A 26199-nucleotide genomic window follows, 5' to 3' on the forward strand; every position below is an offset into this window, starting at 1 on the left:
AAAAGCTCACTCTGCCTGTACTGCCTTGCTGTGAAATCTATCCACCAGTATAAGGGAGAGGTTCCTTAAGTTAACAACAGAGTTGATTTACAAACATCAATACAAAGGAAGCAAATTGAACATTTTGAAACAGTCTCCTATTGAACAAAAAGGACAAAAGTATACTTAATGAGTTTAACACAGCAGAATTTCAGTAATTCATGGAGATTGAGGAATATTAATGTCACATGCAGGGGATGGGAGAAAAAAGGGAAATTAACAACTAGCAAAACACCAGCATAATATTACATAAATGCCAATCATTCACTTACTTTAGACTGTAATTTTTGTACAATGTTTAAGAACCCACATATGTGATATTCTATTAAACTAATAATGATATTGTTTATATGAGAATCAACCAATACCCCTATCTAATTTTGGTACTTCCTGCAAAACTGTGGGAGTTTTTTTGCAGATAAGAGCATTTAGTTAAATGACATTCTACCATATATAACAGCTCACATGGAAAAAAAAAATGATCACTCACCACATTGTAATAACTTTTGTTAATTGCAGACGTATCAAAGCCTTTAGGTGGACTCTTCAATGTACCTGATTTGGGGGAGACTGGTTTTTCTGAAATAAAAGATATTTTAGGGTCAATGGGGTGCAATTTCACAGCTCAACGCTAGAGGTCAAACAAACTGCTTTAAAATATTTATCAGGATACAGTGATAATGGTGCTTCACTGAGAAGCATACATAATTGTACTTGAAATTTCTGGTAAATAATCAGTATGTTCAAAATGAATGAACAGCCTCATTGAAGACAACCAGAAAAACTGCCATTCTTTTTCCTGGAACCAGAAAGTCAGTTAATAAAATTTACATTTCAAAATTTATTTTTTAAAAACAAGATGTCATAGACTGCAATTAAAAAAAACAAACAAGAAAAAAAAATCAGTAAGAGGCATTTCTAAACCATATATTCACTTTCAAACAAAAGTAGCATTAAGATTCAATATTGATTTAATGAACTCTGTGAAAGCAAGTGACCAATCAAAAGCTGAACACTCAGTCTCAAAATATAGATTCAAAACACTATACTAGTGAAGTGACTTACCTTATGCCCAGAAAATCATCTTTCAAAATAAATTATCTTTTGCTATTAATGAAGTATAGAATAAAAATGCTTATGCACTTGAGAACAGGGTTCTTCATAAAAATAAATCCTTCCTATAACCCATAGGGAATCTATCCCTCAGTAATGCATGCTGTTCTAAGAAGGGCAACATTAATCTGCAAGATCAAAACAACAGTCCTGAGAGTTGCCCAAGTGCTGGCCCAGAACAGAGAGGCAGAGAAAATACACTCCTAAAGCCTTCCCTCCCACCACTACACTCCTCTGAGTCAATTACAGAGGAGCAAACATGAGGTGAGAGAAAATGAAAAGCAACATGCTGCAGAAACAGCAAGTAAGATTTACAGCATCTGTTTTTGATCTCTCACACTTCACTGTGCACTCAACCAACTGAGAATGCTTGTGAGACTGTTTATCCCAACATTTTGGTGCTTTGGTTTGTCTATTTCTGTATGTTTTTTAAATAATCAGGCTTCTCTAATATGCAAATGTCAAATAAGCATTTGAGTAATTTGTATCCAAGCTATAAAACAGCAAATTGTCAACTGAACTGCCCCAAACAAAACCACAGAAGCATGACCAAAACGTACCTACTGAAGCCTCTGCTTTTATTTTAAAAGCTAGCTCCTGTTTCAAACATAATTTAATAAAGATATATTAATAATTTAACTCTAGTTTACCAGATACCTAAGGCTAAGAATAAATTATGCAAGTCTCAAACACCTCTCCAGGAGAAGCCCAGTCAGCCAAGCTAAGGGGCAGCAGGGCTGACCAGAGACTGACCATCATAAGCAGAACACCCCCTGAGGTACCAGCCTCTCCTGAGCAATTCAGGGCTTCTTCAGGCTCCCAGCTGCAGCCCATGGATGATGCCATCTCAAGCAAGCTGGCTCCAGGTGCAGATCACCCTTTCATCTCCAGTACCAGGGCAGCCTGGCAGGCCAGAGGCTTTAGCCAACAGCCCATGAAGAGCAGCTCAGGCCCCATAAGCGCACAAATGTAAGTATCTTTAAGGGGATTTGCTCTGCATTGCAGTGCAACTTCCCTCAAAGAAGCTAATCTAAAAATAAAATATAGTCTTAAAACTGCCAAACATGAGCAAAGAAAAAAAAAAAATATTCTCCTTACCATGTTCAGAGATGACAGTAAGACCCTTTTGGTTAATATCCCCTGCCTACCCAACACGTCAGATCTAAGCTGACACACAGCACAAAAACTGTTAGACCCAGCAGTTATCCAGCTGGGAACACTGATGCTCTCAGCCACCAGCCCTGCAATACATATGTGCTCTGCTATACAACCAAGTAATTCCAAATGACAGGGCTCCTCCCACCCCCTTAGAACAAATCTGTAAACTCAAGCAGATTTGCCATCAAACACTCAGTGTGAAAAGACCTAAAATCACCTCATTTGTACGGCTACTCATTTCTATATTCATCTATAATGCTTCTCTATATGGGACAATTAAAATTCTTTTCTTTGTACTGAATTATGAAAATGATGTCATTCCCACAAACTTGGTAATTTGTTTTCATTCTTTGTGGAAACTCTTGGACTTATCTACAATTTATAGTGACTTTCAGGTTCACTAAATACCTAAAGGTTTATTTATTCATCATGTGCCAAAAAGCATGAAAGGAGAAACCAGACTTATTTAAGGATAAAAGTAAATACTTGTCAGAATTTATCATAATACAGGTGTCTTGAAAGGAGGAACAAGAGTTATTTAAGGATAAAGGTAAATACTTGTCACTGAATTTATCATAATACAGATGGCTGACCATTGTTAAACTAGCTGATCATGGAATACTGATTTGTTATCTTTGTTATCTTAAAGGGTGCAAAAATACCTCTCTTCCCTTAAGCTGCTGAAGAAAGTGGGAGACTTTTTTGCTGAAACATATAGAGTCATTTATATTACCAGCTGTTGAGCTGATTCAGTTATCCATCAGAGACACATGTCCAAATTCAGATTTAAAGACAGGACAGAAAAAAAAGAATTACACATTCATATAATTTTGCCTGAACAGTCATAATCAACATTTAGCTTTTAAAATGTAAAGGCCATTTCTATTGCAGAAACACAGAATCAGACACAGCAAATTAGCAAATTCCATCTGTCTATCATGTCTGGTATTCTGCCTCCAAGCAGTGCCTTGCTTCATGAGGAGGAATAAGAAACAGTCTTGTTGCAATTAGCTTATTGCACAATGCATTACAGAGAAGAAAATGCTGATCTTGAACATAAGAAATCACTTTCTTTGTTTATGCTAAATTAAGTGTAATTTATTATCCTTGGTAATATAACATTAGAGTCTTTTGCAAACAGAGCACATGTCATTAAACATTTTAAGAAGGCACCACCCCTATTCAGCAACTACATCTTTATGAAGTCCACAGGGTTTTGAAACATCAGCAAAACCCTGGCACCTTGCCCACTCCGCAGAAGCTTTATTTCTCAAAGCCCTGGAAGAGAGTGACCTGAGCCAGACACCAGGTTTTCCCACACAGAGGATTTTTGCATCTCCCTAATTTTCTCCAGTCACTATGTGCATCTCTTACATTAACACTGAAAGCACAGTGAAAATGGCTCAGCATATGATCAAATCCAAAGCTGGCAGGCATCTGCCCAAGTACGGGAAGAGGTGGCATCCTGCTGGTGGCTGAAACCAAAAGCTAAGTTCCCACTGCCCATCTCTCTTGTGATCAAAGCATCGCATTCAACTGCCCTCAGCCACACTTGACAATGCATTGTCTAGTGATAAACCAGATGGACTTCACTGCACAGATCATCTTTGGGTGGAGAATGAGAGCAGCACAGGCTTTTTAGCATTACTTTTCCAGCAAATAATTATCCTCAGTGGAAGCAACTGCTTTTATAACATTTCCCTAAGTGGTATAAGATGCCACAAACTCCCTAAAATGAAGTTATCTTATTCTTTACAAATGTCCATTTATTGGCTGTAAAAAGACAATTTACTCAATCCTTCCCAATACTTTGTTTCTTTCTATTTTAACTTACATACCTTCAAATTACCCAACATTCCCACATTCTCTTCTGTCATGTCTTCAGTTTATGCCATATTTTCATGCAACACTCTGTGCTACTCCACAGAGTATTTACTCCCATCAGAACATACTTTACTAAAGCACTTTGACCATACTGCCACAAGAACACACAGCAATTACTGTGCTGTGCTGCATAACTTAGATAAAAAGATCCAATTTGGGTTATTTCATCCTGCATTAGGGGAGGAAAGATGTGTCAACAAGAACACCGAAAACTGTGTGGTCCCTATTAGCAAAGTGCTACAAACAAGCTCCATCTTCCTAGACTAATCATTCCAAGCCCAGCATCAGGAGGGTAGACCTAAACCCATTCCCAGTTCTCAAGAGGGCTCAGGCACTGCTGCAGTGCTCCACTCTGCAACACAGACACCAACAACACTTCTGCCCCAATAGCATTCACTGGCCCCAACCTCTATTTTATTGATGTCTGTAGAGCTACACTTGACAAAAAGAAACAATATTCCTCTGAGTGTATGTGGCTGGGGGGGAGAAAAACAAACATTCTTCATGGGGTTTTAGGTTTTTTTTCTTTGCTTTTTTTTCCAAAGCCAAAAGTGTAACTTCTCTTTCCCTCACACACCACAGGATGGAAGCAGCTGACACTCTACTCCTCCACTATATTCTGACCTTTTCCCTACACTGATTTTGTTTTCAACATCCAATTAAAAGAAACATTTTCACTAATTTGCACTGGGCCTGATACTAATAGCTGTCAAGAAGGCACAACAGAAGCTTGGGCGGTAATGATACATTAATTTCTGCAAAAATTAGAATAAAGTTTGTGACATATCAAATGTAGTTTGCACAAAGCTGTATTCCCTTTCTGTGTAATCTCATTCCATTTAAAGGGATTATGCTTGGATACAATTCAGTAACGAACCATGTGGGTTTTTTAAAATCTGATTAACATCTGACAGTAGCTAAGCAGGTGCATCCCATTCTGGCTAACCACCCTTCTTTTTATTGCAAGAGAGCCCAAATCTCTCTAAGGTCTCCAAATCTCTCTAAGTACCCTGTGAGACAGAAGCAGCATTGCAAGAGACAAGACTCCACCTACACCTTCACCTCTTCCTGTTCTATTTTATGTAAGCAAAAACAACCTCAATAAAGCCACACTGTCGAGTATCTTAACAAGTTTACACAAAAATTTTTACCCTCTGTCACATGTAATAGTAGAGCAGAATAAAACCAAAATCCTTTCATTTCAAAGTACTTCCTGACTAGGGATCAAAGAACATTTAAAAACGTAAGAGGTTAGAGGGTTTGAAATTGGAAATGAAAACACAGGCACAGCGAGGAGAGAGAAATGGACCTTTGTTTTGAAGTTCACAGAGTAGGCATGTACCTGAGTAGAAAACAGTACCTTTTTTTTTTTTTAACATATTTGATCATAACAATCACAACTTTAAACAAATCCTCTTTTTCCCCTTGGGTCAAGGAGGGGGACAGAATAAATACACCCTCAAAACCAAAACAAACCCTGTCTTCCATCTCAACCAAATTTATTTTCCCCCAAAATAGTCATTGTCCAGCCTAAGAAAATGAAATGCTGTGCCTTGCTCAACAATCTCAGTATGTGTCCTACAACCAGTTGTAGCTCACCTCATTAGTATTGTGTGCTAACTCTAATCACTCGGGCACAGCTAAACAAACAAGTGACAGCCATGGCACAACCACTGTGAGATACCTTATCATGTGATATTCTCTGCTGGTGTAATTTCTGTAATGCAGCTTACTTTTCTTCTAAACAGTTGAATAAATCAATGTGGGTAAAGGCAGCTCCAGTGCCACACATCTCTTTCTTCCCTTCCTTAGATATATAACTTCAGAGCCACCATAAAAGCTAAGATTACATATCTACCATTTTTTCACACTAGAGGATTTAAAATTAGAACAAAAATCCATTTATCCAAACATCTAATGCCTATGAAGTTTGTGAGAATTAAAACAAAAACACACATGTACAAATGACTTTACTCATTTCTTCTTCTACTCAATTTGCAGAGGTCAGGTTACAGCAGACTGAGAGGATTTAATTTAGTGAAAGCCAGGAGCTTATTTAGTCAAGTCCTGGGAGCTCTCCATAGAATGCATCATCCTATACAGAATTTCTAAGTATTTACAGTATTTTCAGAGAAGAAAGAAGTGTGGTGTCATACTGCCAATGCCAGACCATTTTACAGAGTTCACTGAAAACAAATGAGATGTCCAGAATGAACATTTTTTCAGAGAGACCTTAATCAAGAGCATATATTTCAACAATCCTATCTAGATCTTTTTTAAAATCAATCTATTGTAACACATTTTGAATTTGAGCTAGCAAGGCTGCAAGTTCTCCTAAACACTTTTAAAATACCTAAGGGAAAAAAGAACACTTCTATATTTCAACTTCATGATTAAGGCATAAAGGCACTTAAAATACTCCTGAATTAGGAAAATCCTGATGTAAGGTGTATATATAGTTACTAGGAAGTAAAGAAAAATGGACAGTGTAAGATTATCAGCTCAAGAAATGCCAACTCTCCTAATGAAGACAAACTTAAAAGAGTAGGGACACAGGAAGGCAACAGAAATTACATATGACCTAGATGAAGCTTCTCAGGAACATCTACCTATTCAAACAACTTCAGAGCTTTGTATCAAACAGCATTACATCCTTGTTTCAACAAGGACAACAGAACAAAGAAAGTCCAGCAGGACACAGTGCCAATGCTTTTGGATACAGAAGGGAGGAGAATTCCAGAAAAGCCCTCTCTGTAGGATCTTCAACAATATCCATAAAGCAAAATTTAGTTGAGACTAGAAATGCTCATAACAAGTTTCATGGAAACAAGCAATAAAATAAAAGAAACAGTGCAGCAAAATTACAACAATGGACTTCAAGTAAGAACAATTCAGTAAACTTAAAAATGCAGACAAAAAAAGAAGTCCCACTAGTAACAACATGAGCAGAATAGGCTCACGGAAATGATAATTTCTTTAAAAGTCACTGGCACGTCAAAGAAAGAACAGAAAAAGTGAATGCAAACTGACATGGAACAAATATCACAACCATATACACTGACCACAAACACACAAAAAGAAGCAAAAGTAAGCAGGAGAAGTCATGTCACCATTTAAAATACAACTACAATGGCCATAAGGGCAGTAGTAACAAAGTAGGCTACAGCATATATACATACATGAAGGGTAAAGCTAATCTGCAACTCCACAGTTACTAACACACTAAGAAGCTCTTGGTATCATGCTTCCTTCTACCACCCTCCATCCTCCTCATAAAGAAGTCAACTTCAGGCAACTCAAGCATATACCTACAAATGCATAAAAGCAGGTTAAAATTACTATTTTGATAAATTACACAATAGCTATTGTGCTGATTTGATAATAAGAGAACTAGCTATATCCATATCTGAAACCAGAGAGCACAAGTGAAGTTCCATAAAGCACTGGAAAAAGACAAACACAGTAATTTTAAAATGGAGAAGGAAAACAGAAAGCTAGTGAGCTACCACTCAGTCATTTCAACTTTGTAATACTCAATGAACTAAGCTTCCTGAGCAGAGAAAAGCATGGGCACAAGCAAAAGAAACTTCCACAGAGGAAACTGAGCATATGAGATAGCAGTCCAAGAATGCAAGAAGTCTTGCAGAAGCCAGAAGGGATAAACTGTTGTAGCAGAGAGAATACACCTATAAAGTGGAAGGAAAAGGACTTGGGAGAAAATTCTCCTGAGGGCAAGAAGTGAAAGTAAAAAACATGCCAGCCCCAGGGATCAGACAGGGTTGCAAGGAGTCACAAGTATCAGACTGCACTGGGTACTAACCTTGGCACTACAGGTTGTCCCTACTTAGAAGGGTTACTTCACCCAAGTGTTCTTACTAAAACAAGAACCACTTAATTCCAGCTAGTGACAGCTTCTGGTTCTTGCATGTTCACTGTTAAAGCATTTCTGTTCTGGAGCTTAATTATCTACCCAGATTCCAGGAGTCAGAAGAGGTCAAAACTGATGAAATCCAAACAAAATCTCTGCAGCAATGATTTAAATGAATAGCAATGAGACAAGAGGATCATCATAGCTGATGCTAAAACACTACAAACCAAAAACAGGCTTCAAGAATGGTTTCTCAGAATAAGCTGCATCTGAGAGATCTCTAAAGAACATTAAAAGCCAAGTCTTACATTGTGACTATGTCTGGGAGAAGCTGGTTGAAAAGGGCAATGAAGCTGCAGATCTCAGACTAGCAACAACAGACTGGAGCTAGTAAATCAAGGAAGAAAATAAGAGGATGCAACCAAAGGAGAAAAAGTAAGTTTTACAATGGACTTTTGCTACCACAACCTCACTGCAATCAGGCATCTGAACAGCTGCTTCATAATGGGGGAGAATAAAAAAAAAAAAAAAGCCATGCCCAAGACTTCAGCACAGCCCCAAAGATGTGTGTTTTCACTGGAGCTGTCACAAAGGAAACGGTGGTAAAGCCTTCCAGATACCGTGGGTAATTTTATCCTACCAGGCTTATCCCTAACCTCTGAAAATAAGCCAAGACAAGGAAAGACATGGGGTAAAAAAAGGAAATAAAGGAGACAGAGAAATTATGTCACCCACAGCAATGTCCTAGTGGATTAAAAAGGAATGTTACTTCTGATATTCAGAAGACATTTACAGAAGGCACTTTGCATAAAGTTCAAAATAAAACCTCAACAGAAGGATGAAGCCTGTATGAAGAAAAGCTGAAGGCACATGAACAAGAAAGAAAAAGAAAAATCACAAATACATTCACTTTCAAAAGTAGATCTTGATAGAATTGGGTTTCCTTCCTGCAGCTGTTTACTTCTAAGTAATGGGATGTACTGAGTAAATTTTTTTTAGGTTTGGGTGGCTTTTTTTTCTGGTGGTGTCTTTTTTTTTTTTTTTTTTTTAAGGAAATCTCTCACTATTTAAACCAAAAGCACCAATTCAAAGTCTGTCAGTATCTGAATCAAAATCCCATATTCTAGGAATTCAGACCAAGGAAGTGAGCCAAGAAAACAGAATGGGGAGTTTTCTGCATGCTTACTGCTAATTCAGAAGCCATCCCATACAGTGAACTGGGGTGGGGAAGTGCAAGTTCCCAAGCATTATTCACTGCTGTGAATGACGTTCAGTAAATAAAATCAAGCTTAAACAAAACCTATTAAAAGTTTTAATAAATCAAACAACCATCAACCTCTACCCAAAGAAAGAATTGCTGCAAATATGCTCTCCCCTTCAAAACTCACCGTTTGATTTGATTTCTCGTACATAGTTACTTGGAAACCACCCTGTTTTTCCATTCAAGGTTCCTTCCCACCAGCCTCCTTCTTCCACTCTTGTAACATGAATAATATCACCTTTTGAAAAAGACAGTTCATCTTCATTTGTCTGTTGAAAATTAAATTTGGCTCTCACCACCAACTGATGGTTGCCGTTATCTGTCATGTCCTAGGTAAGAGAAAACAAAGAATAAAATGATCATTAGAGACTTGAACAATGAGCAAAACAGAAATGTTCATGAAATAGAAATAGTTTCCTCCACACACAACAGTCTCCACACATTTTTACTCAAAAGCCTTTATAAGGAGCGATTTAGCATTTCCAGTATTTCTGTCATTTTTAATCTACAGATTTCTATCAGCCATGGGAGTATATATTTTACTTATTACAGCCCCTCCAAATCAGAAGGGGTTAACAGCTAAAATAAGAATTATTGCTCTCACAAAAAAAAAAAAAAAAAAAAAAAAAAAAAAAAGAAAACATACATTTTCTATAACTAGCATAAATTGAAACTGCCTTTGACAACAACAAAGATACAAAGGCTTCATATTAGAGAGTTTTTTCCTAAGGTTTTGCAGCTCAAAAGCTTTTCTTTTTTCCTGCAACAGATCAGGTTGGTGGCTTCCACAGCTGAAGGTACAAGTCTCCACGGCCTGCCAATGAAGGAGTGTTCTTTCACAAAACCTATGAAACAGTTATGCAACTTACCTTGAATAAGTACTTCCAAATTATTTTTCTGAAGATTAGCAAAGCTGGAAGCCTGCAGCAGTCAGACTTGCAGCTGTCCATATACACTGTGCATGTATGCTCATCCCCTACCATGTATGCGAAGGCAGATTATCATTCTGTCCTAACATCTGAATGATCTTACAAGTAACTAACAAGTCTTTCAAAAGAATGATTTTCAAATTCAGCATTTGTCTCTAGATGCCAATTTTGGGTATCTGCCCCATGCAAGCATCTCATGAGAGTCTGGGCAAACTTTTATGCTAAAAAAAGTGCAATACCTTGACAACTTTAAAAACATCACACTGGAACTGAGAGAATAGCACTACAAATCATGTTTGTCTCTATCATAACCAAGAATCAATATCAGTACAGCTAAAAACATAGCCTAGTGAGAAAATGCCTGTGTAAGCACTACTAGTCAGCTATCCAGGCAGAAGAATTTCACCTACATATTGCCTGCATAACTGAGGTGATGAAAAGACTGCGTGTTGTCACTAGGATCTTACATGTCAGCTTAATTCATAGCCCCAGCAATCATGTTATTGTATCACAACTCAATATGACTTTCATCAGAGTTAGCAGCTGAGAAGCTTCAGTAAAATGAAGGCAAACACAACTTTGAAAACATACAGAAAGTCCCAAGATAGTGTAAGTCCCAGTGTTTGACAATTAGAACAGCACATTTTCAAACAAGTGTCTCTGTCTTAGTTTTCTGCTTGTACACTATGTGCTTTCATCCTTTCTGCTCAACAAGAGAGAATGTTTTGGTTTAGTTAACAGTAAAAAGCCACAAAATAAGCAGAAACATTGCGTAGTGAGATCAGCTACAAACTTATGCTCTGCCAGTTTGGCTTTCCAGCAAAGGAAATGAGTACAAACTTGGTGAGAACGGTTCCAAACAAATCATCTACACCAACAAAACCAAAGTAGCAATTTCCTGAGTTTGGCCACTTTATCTTTTTCCCTCCTTCTAGCACTTCTCTGCTCTAACTTTGCACAGAGCAACTCAGATCACCAAAGTGATAGAAACACTGAAAACATCAGTTACTTCAGTGATCCAGCTAACAGCCAGTCCCACCAACTGCTGCATCTGCAAAACTGAGTGGGCTGTGAACAGCAGAACAGGAGCTCGAATTAGTGGCCAAGGGCAAAAACTTCCACAGGCTCTTCTAGATAAAACAGATTATACCACACCTAAGAAAGCCATGGATAAAGCAGCTTTCATTAGGGTTCTGAACCTTCCTTGCAAACCTTCAGTGACTAAAAGTACATTTTATCACAATTTCCATGAGGTATGCAACCCTGAATTCAGCTGTACTATAAAACAACGTCCCATACAACTCAGTTACCCAAAGGCAAGTTGAAGGATCAACCTTGAAAAAGAACAGAAAACAGGAACAACTACCACTACTATCAAAATTAAAAGCATCACCTTCACAGAGGTTTGAATAATTTTCAATCACCAGCTCTAAACTCAGAGAAAAAATTAGATTTTTGTCTTTGGACAAGCAAGTCCTTACACTGAGAAGAAAAACAAAAATCCAGGAAGATACTGCCTATGCAGACAACATGGAGCACTAAAGGAGGAAAAAATAGTTCGAAGTTCATAAAAAGCTGCATGTATTTTGAAATATCATATAAAGAGCTGCAAAAACAAACTCACAGGCTAAAAATACAGGACTGAAAGAGAAGAAATGGTTACTTTGCTACACTATAATTTGCTTACAAAGCTCATTAAAAAAAAGGGGGGGAAGAAAGGGGGGAAAAATACCACACCACAGCATATTTCATTCTTCCAGAACTTACCAAACTCCGATACTGTCCCTGAAAGAGTTTTGAAGTTCTACTGTGTGAAGACTGGGATCCCAAAGAATCAAAGGATTTTATTCGATGAGATGAGGGACGTGCACATACAGAGTCACTGCCCAGCCCAATGTCTGTATGAGGGTGGGGGAAAAAAGTAAATATTAGAATTTTAACAATCTGCATCTATAACTTCTGCTTATCTCTATAAAATTCACATGCTTAAAGCAGATTTGGTGTATCTGCAGTGACTCAGTAATTCAAGATTTAAAAAATGATAGCAATAAATAATCAAAAATCCCGAGACATCAACAATTTCTTCCCCACACAGACAAGAAAACAACTTGGTCTGTTTAGAGAGAGGAGGGTTAGGGTTGTATTTCTCTATTCCTAGTCACTACCAGTCTATTTAAAGGTAATTAACCAGCATCATTTTAGCTAGTAGCCAAGAATTTTGACTGCATAAAACTTGCTTGAAGTGAAGCCAGCTACATCTGTTTCTTAGCTCTTCCCACAGCCCCTCATCTCCTTCTCAATTAAAACATTCCTTCCACTGTCTTTTTTCCTACATTCCTTTGCCTCATCCTGTTTTTTGGGGTTTTTTTTTGCCAACTAAGCTATTTTTTCTTCTTTGGAGGGAGAACTAGGAATAGAAGAAAGGAAAATGCTGCTTCTCAAGTAAACAACACCCTCCCAAAACATCTCCCCTTTTCCACTGGTGTCTCCTCTAAGAAGTACACCCATGCGATATGTTCGCCTGAAGGGCTGTGTGCCATCAGGGGCTGCTGGGGTCCCTTGTAGGCTGGGAGGCACCGAGGGAGCAGCAGGACAGGGCTCATCCCACCTTCCCCAGCCAGGCAGCCTCAGCCCTGGACACTAGGCTGGCACCTCCCCAGCATGGGATGTTCCCAGCCAACAAGAAGGGGGGTGTCCTGTGGCTTAGTGAGCAACAGCCAGCCAGGTGCTGAAACAAAAGCAGCTCCCAAAAGCCAGGTCCAGTGCTGGCTGCAGCCTCCTTCCTTGATCCCACCACTCCAGAGATTGATACGTTGATGAAGTGAAAACCCACAGAAGTCCTTCATCACTAATCATACCCATTGTTGTAGGAAGGCCTATCTCAGAAGAACCTGTGTATTCTTGCAGAACCACATGAGGATCTGAAATCCATCTTCCAATACTACACCAGAGAGATACAGTCTAAAATGCCTGCTACACAAACCCAGTTAATGAAAACTGTTTGGAAAAACAAGAAGGTTTATGCTTGCTCCTAGGAATGAGACAACACCACAGTTTGCACATGGTTTTGATTTTTGGTTTCCAGACCAGCACCCCGTGCCTCCAACATGAAAGGGATCAGCCCAGGTCTCTTCTAACTAATGTGGCTCATTGACATAGGCATTGATACATAGACACATGGACCAAACAGGCACACTTCTTCTCCACTTTGACAAGGGCAATGGCAGCAATGGCCAGTGTACAGCAGTTTTAAAGATGCACTGCACTGGTTTGCATTTGCACTTACACTTGAGATGAGAGGCAGTATCTTCAACTGGTCTAAAGAGCTTAAAAGAAGTCAATGATATTACTCCATGCTGATTCATTAAAACTAAGATTTGGTTGCAAAACTTAATTTTAAGGGGTGCTTTCTAATGCAAAGGAAAAAAATAAGCCACCAAAACCACAAAGTCTCTCATTAAACAGATGAGAGATTATAAATGTGACAAGGTACTTATCTCACTAGTATTAAATGATTAAATTATGCATCACTGACTTTTCTATCACCTTCCTTTTCTTCTTCACACAAAAACTAACCCATATGGTTCTGCTTTAGACTCTCTCTCAGATTCTGACCTGATGACCAGTACTGAAATTGCTGCTGATGGTGAAAAAGGAAGAAACCAAAAGGGCCAATGTTAACATTTCTTGACTGTCCCAGGGTCCAGCTGGCATAATTTAGCACAGTCTCACCCTACAATGATGGATGGACACCCCTCACCTGTCTGTTACTTCTACAGCTCTCTCTCCTCCCACTAAAGAACCTGAGGTGAGTGGTTCATGACTTCTAGCTGGTAAATGAATGAAATGTGGCTTGAGGGATCAAAGATATTGGCTATCCTTTTGTTATTGGCAAGAAAGGATAGCACTGGGAAATGTAGGTGGGAAGGGCAAAAATGTTGCCAAGCTGTTCAAATAGGAGAATGACAGAATGGAGCGAAAGTCAACTTTCGTAGTTCAAACTTGGAGGAAAAAAAAAAAAGAAAACCTAAAAAACAGGCCTTTCTGAAAAACATAATTTTTCTAAATTGCTTGCCAACTTAAAGGCTTAGCCTTAGCTCTACCACAAAGCTTCCTTCTGCAGAAGACATGACTAAAGAACCCAGAGCCACTGCAAAGTTTTAAAAACATGAACTTCAACAAAAGCTCATTTAAAATGCTGTATATGTTCACTTCATCATGGGTACAACATAGATATAAAGATGCACTGAAGCAAGGTGAAAGTAGCAGTAAGCCAGCACAAGACAGAGCAGTCTACTTACCTGCAGTCACTTTATTTAAAGCCACAAGAGAGCTAAGAACTTTGCTGAAATTCTGTCCCTGATACAGGTCATTTGCATCAAAAGTCTGAAAAAGAACCAAAAAACAAGTAGTTAAGTCATAGAAACAAGCCTTCAACCTTGTACATACAAACCACAACTGTAGAAGCTATTGCATGATCGAAGTATCAATCTTTTAGTGGTTGCTTTGAACCAGTAAAACTGGGGGGCCAGGGGGGCTCTCCTCAAAAAATTAAAAACCCCAACAAACTATGACACTTTTAAATGGAAGGATAATAGGAACAAATAGCAACAGCTGCATTTGAAAAAAAAACCTGAAGGACTGAGAAAGTAAAAATATCAGGTATCATTTAAGTTACAAGAATGTTGAATAAAACAAGTATCAGAAGTTTTCCTAGGATATTTTGGCCAAAAAAAATGTTACTGGGTACCATTACTCTTGGCATACTCTTCTTTTTCTGTAGCAGTGCACAGGCATTGTACCTGATTTTTTATAATGTACTTTAAAAATAACTACAAATACTTTAAGATAATGGGATATATGGTATCTCATTACAAGACACAGAGGAAGGCAGCATTCCTGAACATTTATGAATTTTAAAAATAATTAAATTGCTGAACAGGTTAGATCAGGGATGAGGTTTGGGAAGAGGACAAATGAAAGGAGAGGTTAATTTTATTTTTATTTTTTAACTGTGGTAAGGTGATCCAAACCTTGAATTATCTTGCACAAAACACTCCAGCAACTTTCAAGCACTGGGTGATGACATTACACATCTGGATTTTTTGGGGAAAAGAGGACATTTTTTAAAAAAAGGAAAAAACCCACAAACCAATATTTGCCCAAGGTAATGGAAATACTCATCCAAAGCCTCATGAAAAAAGCTCTTGCATAGGTTGAAAGAACTCACAGAACTCCTTTGTACAAGACTAGAAAGCTGACAGTAAAAGACAGCTGCTGCAGTTCTTCCAACTGATTTAAGAAACAGAAAGATATTTAGTTTTCTGCAATGAAGCAGTTTTTATCTAAAATGTCAACAAAAACCAGTTCACTTTTCTGACAACAAACCCATCCCACAGACACTATCAGAAAATCCTTACCCCAGAAAACAGCCTTCACAGACAGGAGAGGAAAAACTCATAATCCCAGGGGAGAAGCGAGAAAGGAACAAAGAAAGGCTAGTTTAACCCAAGAGAAGCAAAAGTGTTAACAAAAGCTATGAAAGTAACCACAGAAGGGGCTGCCAGACCAGTTCTGACTGGTGATGCAGTATCACAGGAAAGGTAGAACAGATTTAGGAAACATTTAATGACTGTGTTAGTAAAAAAAAAACCCAACAACAAACTCCCAATGCAGCCATAGTATCTGAGGTACCTGCACACATTCACATGCTCATTTTCCCCCCTCAGACTGAGGATCATCTCTGGTCCCAGAAAGCAGCAGTTCTAGCTGGGCTGTACAGGTGCCAACCTGTACAGGTGCCTCAAGCTTGAGTAGCATTTACACAGCTCAGAAAAGCAATGCCACACAACACACACAACATCAAGCAGTCAGAACCACACAACAGTATACTCCAAGCAGTTATTGGTCACATAAATTAAGTCAAATAACTATTTCAACAAGTTTCTCTGGACTACAGATAATTTTTAAAGACTTATCTTGGTTATTTGAAGTTGTAAGGACTAAGGAGAGGCATCAGGGAATGGCCTAGATGTGAATTTTGTAAGGCTTTTCCTCAAACACAAGGAGTATTAAAATACTATGTACACAAAAAAAGCATTAAGGAGAAAAAAATAATCTGATTTAACAAACAGACATGATGGATTTTATTAACAGCATAATTTATAAAGTCAAAACCAGGCTGGAGATCAGCTTAACCACTGCTCAGATTGGGGAAAAAAATTAAGCTGCTATGGAACAAGAAAGTATTAAGAGTGTGAAATTTCCATTATCACTACATGCATATTGTGGTAGTTTTTAAACAAACTTGAAGTGTAAGTAAACTTGAAAGTGTGAACAGAATCACAAAAGCCTAGCCCCGATCCTAAAAAAATTAAATACACGGGACAGGTGCTCATGCAGAAACCAGAACTGGATCAGAAAAGGACAACAAAGGAGAAAGAATGACTAAGAAAGGGAACATTTAAAACAAAGCTTAAAAATTATAGCTTAAACTTACAAAACCTTAAAACAACCGAACCCTAAATCCATTTTAAGCTCACCTTCATTCTGGATTCTGATAGAGCCAAGAGCTCTCCACAGTCAGGCTAACTTGCGAACAAAAGGTTGAGAGGAAGCCTCATTTCCTGCTATGCTCAGACTATAGGGGATACCAAGAACAATTTGATTGGATCATCCCAACACGTACAGTGCCATAAAAAACCTGTATCCAGGACATGCATCCAGTCTGCTCCACAGGAAACAGCACAATGGGAGGATGCAAGAAACATTTGCTTCCTTGTGATTTTACATGAAGCAATCCTAACAGGAAGCCACCCTTAGCAGCTCCTGGCCAGTATGTTCATCAGCTGCCTACAGTAAAAGGGGAGGGGGACACGATACTCCTCCGGAGGGGTCTTCTTCTAACATAGAAAATGTTTAGGAAATAACTAACCTATAGAGGTAAAAGGTGAGGGAAATAACATCAGTGTTCTGAAGTTTTAAGGATAATTCTTGATTATAAAATCATTATATTAAAAAAAAACAACAAAAACAACCAACCAAACCTAAAAAACAAAGAAATACACAACCCACAAAAAAAAAAAAAGAAAAAAAAAAGAAAAAAAAAAAGAAAAAGACCCCCCCCCCCCAGAAAGGGAAAAAAAAAAAAAAAAAACAACAAAAAAAAACAACCCTGCCCAATCATTTACACCCTTCTTCCATCTTAGTGGAGGTTTGCTTATTTCACAATATATCTAAAAATTTTGACAAGAGTAAGAAAACAGTCTACTCCTACTCCAGGTTTTCAAGGGTAGTCTAACTTGCATGTGGCCTGTAATCTTTATTTGGGCAATTATGGTAATGTAGAACTGACTCTCAAAACTTATCTTGATGTTAAAAAGAATAACTTCTAATTCGGTGACACTGGATGAGAAACAACCCTCCTCTACCATACAGCACTCCCAATTCTTCAACTGCAAAAATCAAAGCTGAATTTTGAGATCCAAATATTAAGCCAAACTATTTTTATAACATAATATATTACCAAATAATAAGGTCTGCATACTAAATTACTTCTATAATACTGGCATAACCCACTTTTCTAATCATAGCAGAAGCACAACATGAATTCAAAGCTGCACATCCTTACAACTCTGTAAACCTAAAAACACAAACACTTAGAAAGGTATTACTTTGCAAATCTTAAGATTTGTCTTTTGAATAGTATGCAACAGGTATATATAGATATTAAACAAAGCTTTACGGAAAAAAAATATTTCCAATCTGTCCTCGACTTCCAGGCAAACAAAATTTATAACTCAGTAAAACTCTACCTGTGACAAAAGTCACCCTCTTGTTCACTCAATCCTTACTTTCCACCAAGGGTCAGATAAAACCTTAGTACGAATACAAGAATAAGACCATCATAAATCAGACCAGATGAGGACCCAGCTAACCCAAATCTTTTGACCAAACTATTTAAGTATGCCTTTGTTTTTAAATACCACAGAATTGCCTACATACACATATGCCTTACGTAAGCATTAAAATGAGAGCAGGAGAATGGGGTGATGCTCACAGTGATGGTGTTTGTCTTCCCAAGTCACCACTAGGAGTGATGCAGTCTGGCTCTCCTGGAGATTGCTGAACATCCATCTGCCCGCCCATGGGAAGCAACTCACTCCTTGTTCTGTTTTGCTGGCAATGCACTGCTTCAGCTGTAGCCACTCCCCTGCCTTTATCCCACCCAGGAGTTTTCTCTCATCTTTACCCTTCCGAATCTCCCCCCAGCCCCACCAGGGCAGAGTGAGAGTGAGGCTGCCTGGGGCTGCACCTCAACAACACCCCAATGGATACCATGTTCTAAAGGCAGACCAGATCAGGCTGGCAGTGACCTACAAACTACACCATCAGTAACACTCTAGAGCCCTCTGGCACTTTTGGTCCCTGACTGCCAAGGCCTGCCAATTGCCAAGCCTCACTCACAGATCCTGGCTTCCCTTTCCACACACCACAACAATTCCAAACACACAAGCCTGACTTCCCACAAATATTTATGTGCATTTTTTGCCCCCAGGTTTCAACTGGCTACATACTTTATTGATAACAATTTTATGACCTCTTCCAGGTCATTAATGAAATGCTACATAATGTGGTTGAGTAGCAACCGCAACAAAAGTCCTACAGCAAGATATACACTGGATGTACATCTTGTCAATTCCATTTGGAATTATAATGAAGTTGATTAATAAGCCAGTTTTTTAACTCACTTCATGACAGCCATTTTCACTTTTCCATCACTGACATTTCTTCAACACCAAACAATGCCTTAGAGATTCATTTTATCCACATACTGTCTGTTCAACCACCACATTTACCCTCTGATTTTAAAAAATATTAAACTCTGCATGGATCTGCTTAAATGCCACAACATTCAAAATTACCTGAATGTAACATTAGGGCCATTTTAAGTTATCTAAACCACTAACCCCTAGTAGATGGAGACTTCTCATCTAATAGCAATAAGAAAATAAAACTAACGTAACAATGCTTATCCCTCATGTCCCTGCAACAACCAGTACCTACTGAAAGACAAAAAGCTACCAGAGAACTTGATGAAAGAAAAAGGAAATGAGAAAAAGCTGAAAATATATCTGGTGAGAGCAGACTACAGCATGCAGTAAGCCTGCAGAAAGATTCTTCTCTTCAAATCAGTCAATTTCAAGGCCTCATGTAACCTTCATACTATTTTATTACCCCCTTCTAAACCTTAAAGTCAGAATCTAGCTATGGAGGAAGTATTCTTAAAATAAAGGGACTTCACCTGATAAAGCAAGGTCTACAACTGGAGACAAGAAAAAAAAGATCAGGGGTAGGTCAGTCAAACTTGCGTCTGACACCTCAACACTTTCTTCAACTATGTCTTCAACAAATCTTAACTTGCTTGTATCCTTAAATCAGCAGAGCATCAGTAAGGTTGTATCTAAAAGTCACAGCAAGAAAAATTCATATACTGGTTAAGAGTAAAATAGAAATGTTTTTCCTCACTAAACTACTGCCTTGAATATACACAGGTACAGTATGCCCAGTGAGTATTAACACTTAAATCGTCTGACAAAAATAGGTGACAGCTCTCTTTACAGTCCTGCATCACCAACTGCAGCAGCTGAGGAGCAGCCCAGGCATCTGTGCAGCACAGACAGGGCAGCTGCTGCTAACCTCACCAGCCAGCCCCAAAATAAGCTGTAAGCCCCGGGCTGTGTGTACTAAACCAGCAGGACACTTTCCAGCTCCGTTTTGCAGCCTCAGGCCCCTCGTGCAAAAGATTAGGAGAACATTGGCTCGCTCACCCGGAGGAAATGAAAGGAAATGAGCAGAGTGGCTTGACAAAGCACAGCGTGACACCACAACGTGTCGCTCCACCTGTTCCTACTGCACACACTGCAGTGTTCTCGGCCACGGCAGCGTGAATAAACAAGTGGTAGGGGAAAAAGAGCAACTAATGTTTAGAAACAGGTGACTGCAAAAAAGCACTAGGAATCCCAACACCTTGTTTGTTGTGCCACGAGCCCCAGTGCAGCACAATCCTTGGAGCAGCTGGAAAGAGGATGCCACGGAGGCCATCTGCAGTTCACCTTCCAGTGATGACATCTAATACACCCAAGCTGAAAAAAAGTTCCTGTAGGTAAGCCCACAAGCAAATCACCGTTTTGTTCATTTATTCTCACATCAGGTCAGCTCTAAGTGGTGCTGCAGCTATTATGCAGCAGCTGCTGCTCGAGCTGTGCATTATCATCTGAAAGCTGCAGCAGTAAAAGGAGAGATAAGAAAAGCAGGGAACTATGACAACTGAGAGGAAAGGAAGGGGTGAGGGGAGAAGAGATTACTACAAATGTTCTGGAAATCTCTATGAAGCATACTGTTGCCCAAATGCAGCACTGTACAGCACAAAAGAAAGATTAAAAAAATGTTCCCTTTCAAAAATTAAGAGTAAGATAAAAGGAAAGGTTTGAAAATAACTGGAAGAACAGCCCTGCAGTACATGATTTCTGTGTCATTTGGTAACATGTCACAAGGGAATCATCAGTGGTAAAGAATAAATAAAACTTAAGAGGTGGTCTGGAATAAATTTTGCTGCTCATATAAACCTGTTCCTCAAAAGTAAAAACTTAACTATACTAAAATACCACATCACCTAGAAAGCTTTAATTCCTGCAATTAGTAATACTTTTAAAATATATCATGTTATCTACAAAAACAAGCAGAACCAGCAGTAAAAATGTATATGGAAGTTTATAGTATCTGTGTGCACATCTGCTGGTGCATGCATCCAGACACACATTTAAAACACAAATCCAAAGAGGACAAAGGTTAAAAAACCTGTTTTAGAATCCTAAAGCTTTCCAGCTCCAAGAAATTTTGCCCGAACCCAGACATATCAAAGCACTAAGGATTCTACAGAGCATTAATTTCAAATACTAAAAAACATCTCACCTAGGAAAGTGCTTCAAAGTAAACTTCTCACATACACAACCTATTTTTCATCAACACAAGAAAAATACCATTTTAAAAAAAGAAACACAAATGCTATGCTTCCTTTTGGAGAGGAACTGTACAATTTCTTAAGCTTTCCAAATCTGTTTTTAGAATGCAACACTGCAAGTCAGTATTCTCAAATGAATTCTTTTGTATAACATCATAGAATTTAGTATTTTTGAGTATAAACACCAACTTCTTTGCTAGTAGTAGCAAAGCAAGATGTAATTTAAAAAGTATAAATAGAAAGATTAGCACTGCCTACGCTTCTGTAAATAAGAAAACATAAGAACAAGCCTAGTCCAAATTTCCACCTGCACAGCAAAACAAAAACTACATTTATTACACCTTCATCCTAAAGCACTTTCAAATTGCTTTGTAGGTTTTGGTTTATAGATGATATCACAAAGTGATAATCTCAGCTGACATAGAGAAAGACAGTCAGTAGCACATGGTATTAATACACAATCGAATAACATGGCTTAAGGAAGTTCACACTATGGGCAAAAATAAAAGTTGTTGGAATTAAATTACCAAAGAAAATTTGATCAGGACACTGAAGCTGAGACGTCTCAGTTCTTGCCAATGTAACAGGTTACACCTACATGCTTGGCTGAAACAGCAATTGCATAAGCACCTTCTAGTGCCAATGAAGAGAGGCACCTCAACAGAAACAGAAAAATAGGCCAGAAAATTGGCCAGAAACATACCCTGAAAAATTCAGGTTATTCAGCCAGCAAAACCCATCTCTTCCTGGTATACACAGACAACCACGTAAGCTAGTTTCCTAAAATAAATCAGGAAACACAGATGTGAAAATGCAGGCCAAAATGCAAAGGGAATACTGTGGCCAAGTAAGAAGACACACAGCATTGAGAAAAAGAAAAAACAAGTATACATTCGGAAATACAGACAGCTCTGCTATCAAGCAGAGTAAGCAGTCAGTGATAAAAATGGTGAAACTTCATTTTCACTAGTAACTGCACAAGGCAGACACTGCCAGTACATCTTATAAACAAGAACATGGTTAGTTATTTTCTTGGAGAACACCACATGAGCAAGGTAAAGGATTTTCCCAAATGAAATAGACTGTAGAGAAGGAAAGCAGCTTCTAGGTATTACTACTCTCCCCCCAACCCTACCCATCACAAGAACAAAGCTTACAACTACTCCAGGACTGCAATGCTGATTCTGAGAGCAGACAAATCTACTTCATGAAACCAGTGTCCTCTTGTATGAATAGTCCATTAAAGATCAATGATGCATGAGAAAGCCTGTGAAGTCAGTTTTTAGGGCTGCCTACAAGCCAGATTCTGGTAACCTGTTTGAGTACAGTCATCGGTAACTTGCAATTACAATAAACCAGATCTGGCAGATTTTGGTCTTCTGAGTCCATGTGATGCCTGTAACACTCAACTGGGCACCTTCTCAAGGTTACAATCCCTCTTGGACATGAACAACTGCAAGTAAGGGGAGTAGCTGGTCCCTTCAGTGGCTGCACTGCTTTTTAAATCTTAATATTAGGTTATGATTTTGGGAAGCTACACCTTGATTCCACAGCTTCTGCTACCTCAGATAAGTTGGGCACTTATCCTTTCACCAACTTCATTCAACACTGACATAATGGGGCAGCATGGAGAACATAAGCCTCCCTGAGTTTCAATTAGAGCATGTCTGTCATGCCCTGTAGTACTCACACTAGCTCACAGATAGGCGTCCCATGTTCCCCTCCACAATCCACAGATGTCTGTCAAGCTTTCAAGTAAAGTTACTGCAACAGAATCTATAAAATGTTCCCATTTAAGAGGGGAAACATACATTATGGCATCATCATTTTCATACATTCACAATTTCTTCCTGACTTTTCTTTTTTTTCCCCTCAGTAATAAGTTAAAAAGAAACAAGTTATGAAAAAGCCTTAATGAAAGAACAATCTAAAAAAAAGTCTCTAGCACAAACTCCTGACCAACACTTCATGCTAACTCAAAGTATCGTAAGCACTGAAAAGGAAAACTGACCCGAAATAGATCAGTCAGTCACAGTGGAAATCAAAATCACACAAAAGCAACAATGATAGTGATTAAGACTACCAAAACAGGATGTCCAAAGGGCCTGGCCAGTGTCTGGAAGTAGTTGATGAACATAAGCACTCAGAATGAAACCATGTCTTTTCCAATGGCTGAAGTGAGTAGTGACACAAATATTTTAAGGCCAGTTCCTAGGAAAGAGGAAGTTTATATATTCAGGAAACTTTCAATTAGGTTTCGAATGTTACAAAGGGAGAGTCTGCTTCTGGCATACTTGAATTGTAGATGTATTTTCTAAAATTTAAACAGGTACACATCAGCTAAACTGTGAACATCTCCATACTCTTACCTAAAAACACAGAAAGGATGGCTTGCCACAACTGATTTCAGATGCCTTCTGTCTAGATACATGTTCTGCCAACAATTCTTAACTAATTTCTGAAGTATCAGCTTAGTTTCAAAAGCCATGCTGTATGGAGAGATGGAGAGAGGCCTATACAATGAAGCAAAAAGCTTAATTTATATAATGAAAATTTTTGAGGGAAAAAAAAAAAAACCAACCTAGGAAAACCTGCTTCCAAAATAGGGATTGTTACCTGCAATCTAAATCTCCATTTGCAAGTCCAAGTACCAAAGGCACACATCAAGATTGCTCAGACAGACTTGTTTCAGAACAGCAGTGCTCAGAGAAACAGGCATGCCCAGAGCATGCCAGAGAGCAAGAGCTGGAGGTGGGTGAAAGAAAGCATCTTATTGCAAAAGATTTTGTACTACATGAGGTTATCATCTCTCTCCTAAAATAGTCTGCTGGCTGTTTTACTACACTACCACGTGCTCCAACCACAATTTAAATACCATCACATGCTCACATTTCATCTGGAACAAATGTGTGCAGCCAAGTGATCAGATGATGCACAGATTCAGCATCAATGGAGAATGAACTACAGGCAGAGCACGAGCCAGAAGCACAGACCTACTGACCTCAAGCATGCTTATTCCCCCCACTGCTTATCAGCTGGGAGTCTCCTTTTGCTGTGTGCACACACAGTTTTTAAAATGAACATATTAACGAAAGAAACAGGAAAATCCTTGTAGCATTAAATATGTACTAGTAGCCAAAGAAGAAAGACTGAGGGGGGATTGTTATTGTGATGACAGTCAGAATTTGACTTAGTGTGGTTAAATAGGTGTAAAAAAAGTGGGAGGGGGGAATAAAGATAACAAAGAAATGCAAGAAGAAAAAAAGGAAAAAATACATGTTACATGCTTCTGATTAGAAGGAATTTAATCAGAAATCTCAATTGCTTCCTTAATACACTGTGAAAAGTGCCAAAAATTAAGAATAAAGGCTTACTCAATTTTCATATAGCTTGTTGAAATGGAAAATAAGTAATTCTCAAGTAGTTGGCAGAAATTAACAAGGCCCAAAACCAACGCTTCAGGCTTCAACTTGAGTAAATTTATTCCAATACTTCCCTTTTAAAAACTGACTGAAGAACACAAATCTCTACATAAATCCCTGAGCTACAGCTTCTCCCAAGCACACCCTTTTCCATCTCTAGGTGACCATTATGACTCCAGCCAGTACAAATAATCTTTAAGAAGGGGCTCTCGCAGGTACCTGCAGCAATGTGGTCCAGCATCCTCCACCACTTATTAACACTCATTTTGAAGGATCAGGCACAGGACTTTATCCAGGGTGCAGGGACAAGGCTCACCACCACCTGCTGCAGTGGCCAACTCCTCCTGCTGTGGCAGGGCTGGTGGAGCTGCCTGGGCAGCCCTGGGGCCCAGAGTCTTTGGCCAGGAAGAGAGGAAACTGAAGCCAATTTAATGAACAGCCTGCAAGATGAGGGCATCCAGCAGCTGCCAGCCAGCAGAGAAGTCATCTCTCTGAAGGACAAGGCAGACACCTCAGGGAGAGACACACAGCACATGTCTAGGTACAACCATTCCTGCTCAGGATCTGCAAGCCCACCAATCAGTGCAAAATTTCAGCAGTAAAATCTCCCAGACCTTCTCTCACACCACCTTATACACTTTTCACTCAGGGCATCATTAAAGTGAACTCACAGAAAACTAATCCAGCAGGTAGAAAGCTTGCAAGCTTCCTGCAAATTTCATGAGCTAAACCAGTCCAGTATCAGACAAGACCAGCACCAGAGCCAATGCATGGGAGAGAAATATCCTAACTGCAAAGGGGACAAAAAAAAAAAAAAAAAAAAAAAACAAACAAACCCCAAACAACAAACAAAACTCAAACAAACAAAAAAAAAACCCCAAACAAAAAAAAACCCAAACACTTAGCTAAAGTTCAGCCACAGCAAATCATCCAGCATCATTCAATAGTACATTTCTGTAAGAAATTCAAACTTAATGTTTATGGGAATATCTACAAAAATTTTCACATTCCAAACTAGCAGTTACAAGAAACTACAAAAATTCAATCCACACCAATTTGGCTTATTCATATAAATGTTTGGGAATTCAACTGGAAAGAAATAAGGTTAACTTCCTTTAAGACATTAGCTATTGCAAGAATGTGACAGTTCCGATTCATCAGGTGATACACTATATGATGGGCTTGGGTAGCCAAGCTGACAAGGGCAGCTAGAGGTGATACTGTGAGCAGTCAGGCCCAACAGTTTATCTCAATTTCTTCTTAACAGTCCCATCTCCACAGTCCAGGGTCCTTCCAACCTTGGCACCACCCTCACTGCAGATGCCTTAACGTCAATGCCCTCTCCAAAACAAAACCACTCCCACCCCAACCTTCACAGAGCAGAGTCCCCACTCCAGCCTCTCACTGGCAACACACACTGCCTCACCAGTGCTGCCTGGGCCCTGATCCAGAAAGCACATGCTGGGTTTCCTATAGCCACCCACTGAACACAGCAAGCCTCA

At 38.9% G+C, this 26199-nt stretch overlaps 1 protein-coding gene across 7 annotated transcripts in view; it reads right to left on the minus strand.

The window, feature by feature from the left end:
- The window catches only part of ARHGEF7 (Rho guanine nucleotide exchange factor 7), a 116019-nt gene that overhangs the window by 55163 nt on the left and 34657 nt on the right, over nt 1-26199 (minus strand). For 5 of the 7 annotated variants that reach the window (XR_014956322.1, XM_021545598.3, XM_021545597.3 and 2 more), the window contains 4 exons: nt 14554-14638; nt 12020-12150; nt 9451-9652; nt 530-618 (listed from right to left, as the gene is read on the minus strand). Coding sequence is in view for 6 of the 7 variants with exons in the window: in XM_021545598.3 (XP_021401273.1) it covers nt 530-618; nt 9451-9652; nt 12020-12150; nt 14554-14638 (507 nt within the window). In the remaining variant the exon portion in view is untranslated. Of the gene's footprint in view, nt 1-529; nt 619-9450; nt 9653-12019; nt 12151-14553; nt 14639-16794; nt 17306-26199 lie in introns of those variants that run through there. The other 2 variants (XM_085583689.1, XM_085583692.1) reach the window with 2 other exon arrangements.

The sequence above is a fragment of the Lonchura striata genome, chromosome 1 (assembly GCF_050655825.1).
Source record: "Lonchura striata isolate lonStrDom1 chromosome 1, ASM5065582v1, whole genome shotgun sequence".
In the NCBI taxonomy this organism is placed as follows: Eukaryota; Metazoa; Chordata; class Aves; order Passeriformes; family Estrildidae; genus Lonchura; species Lonchura striata.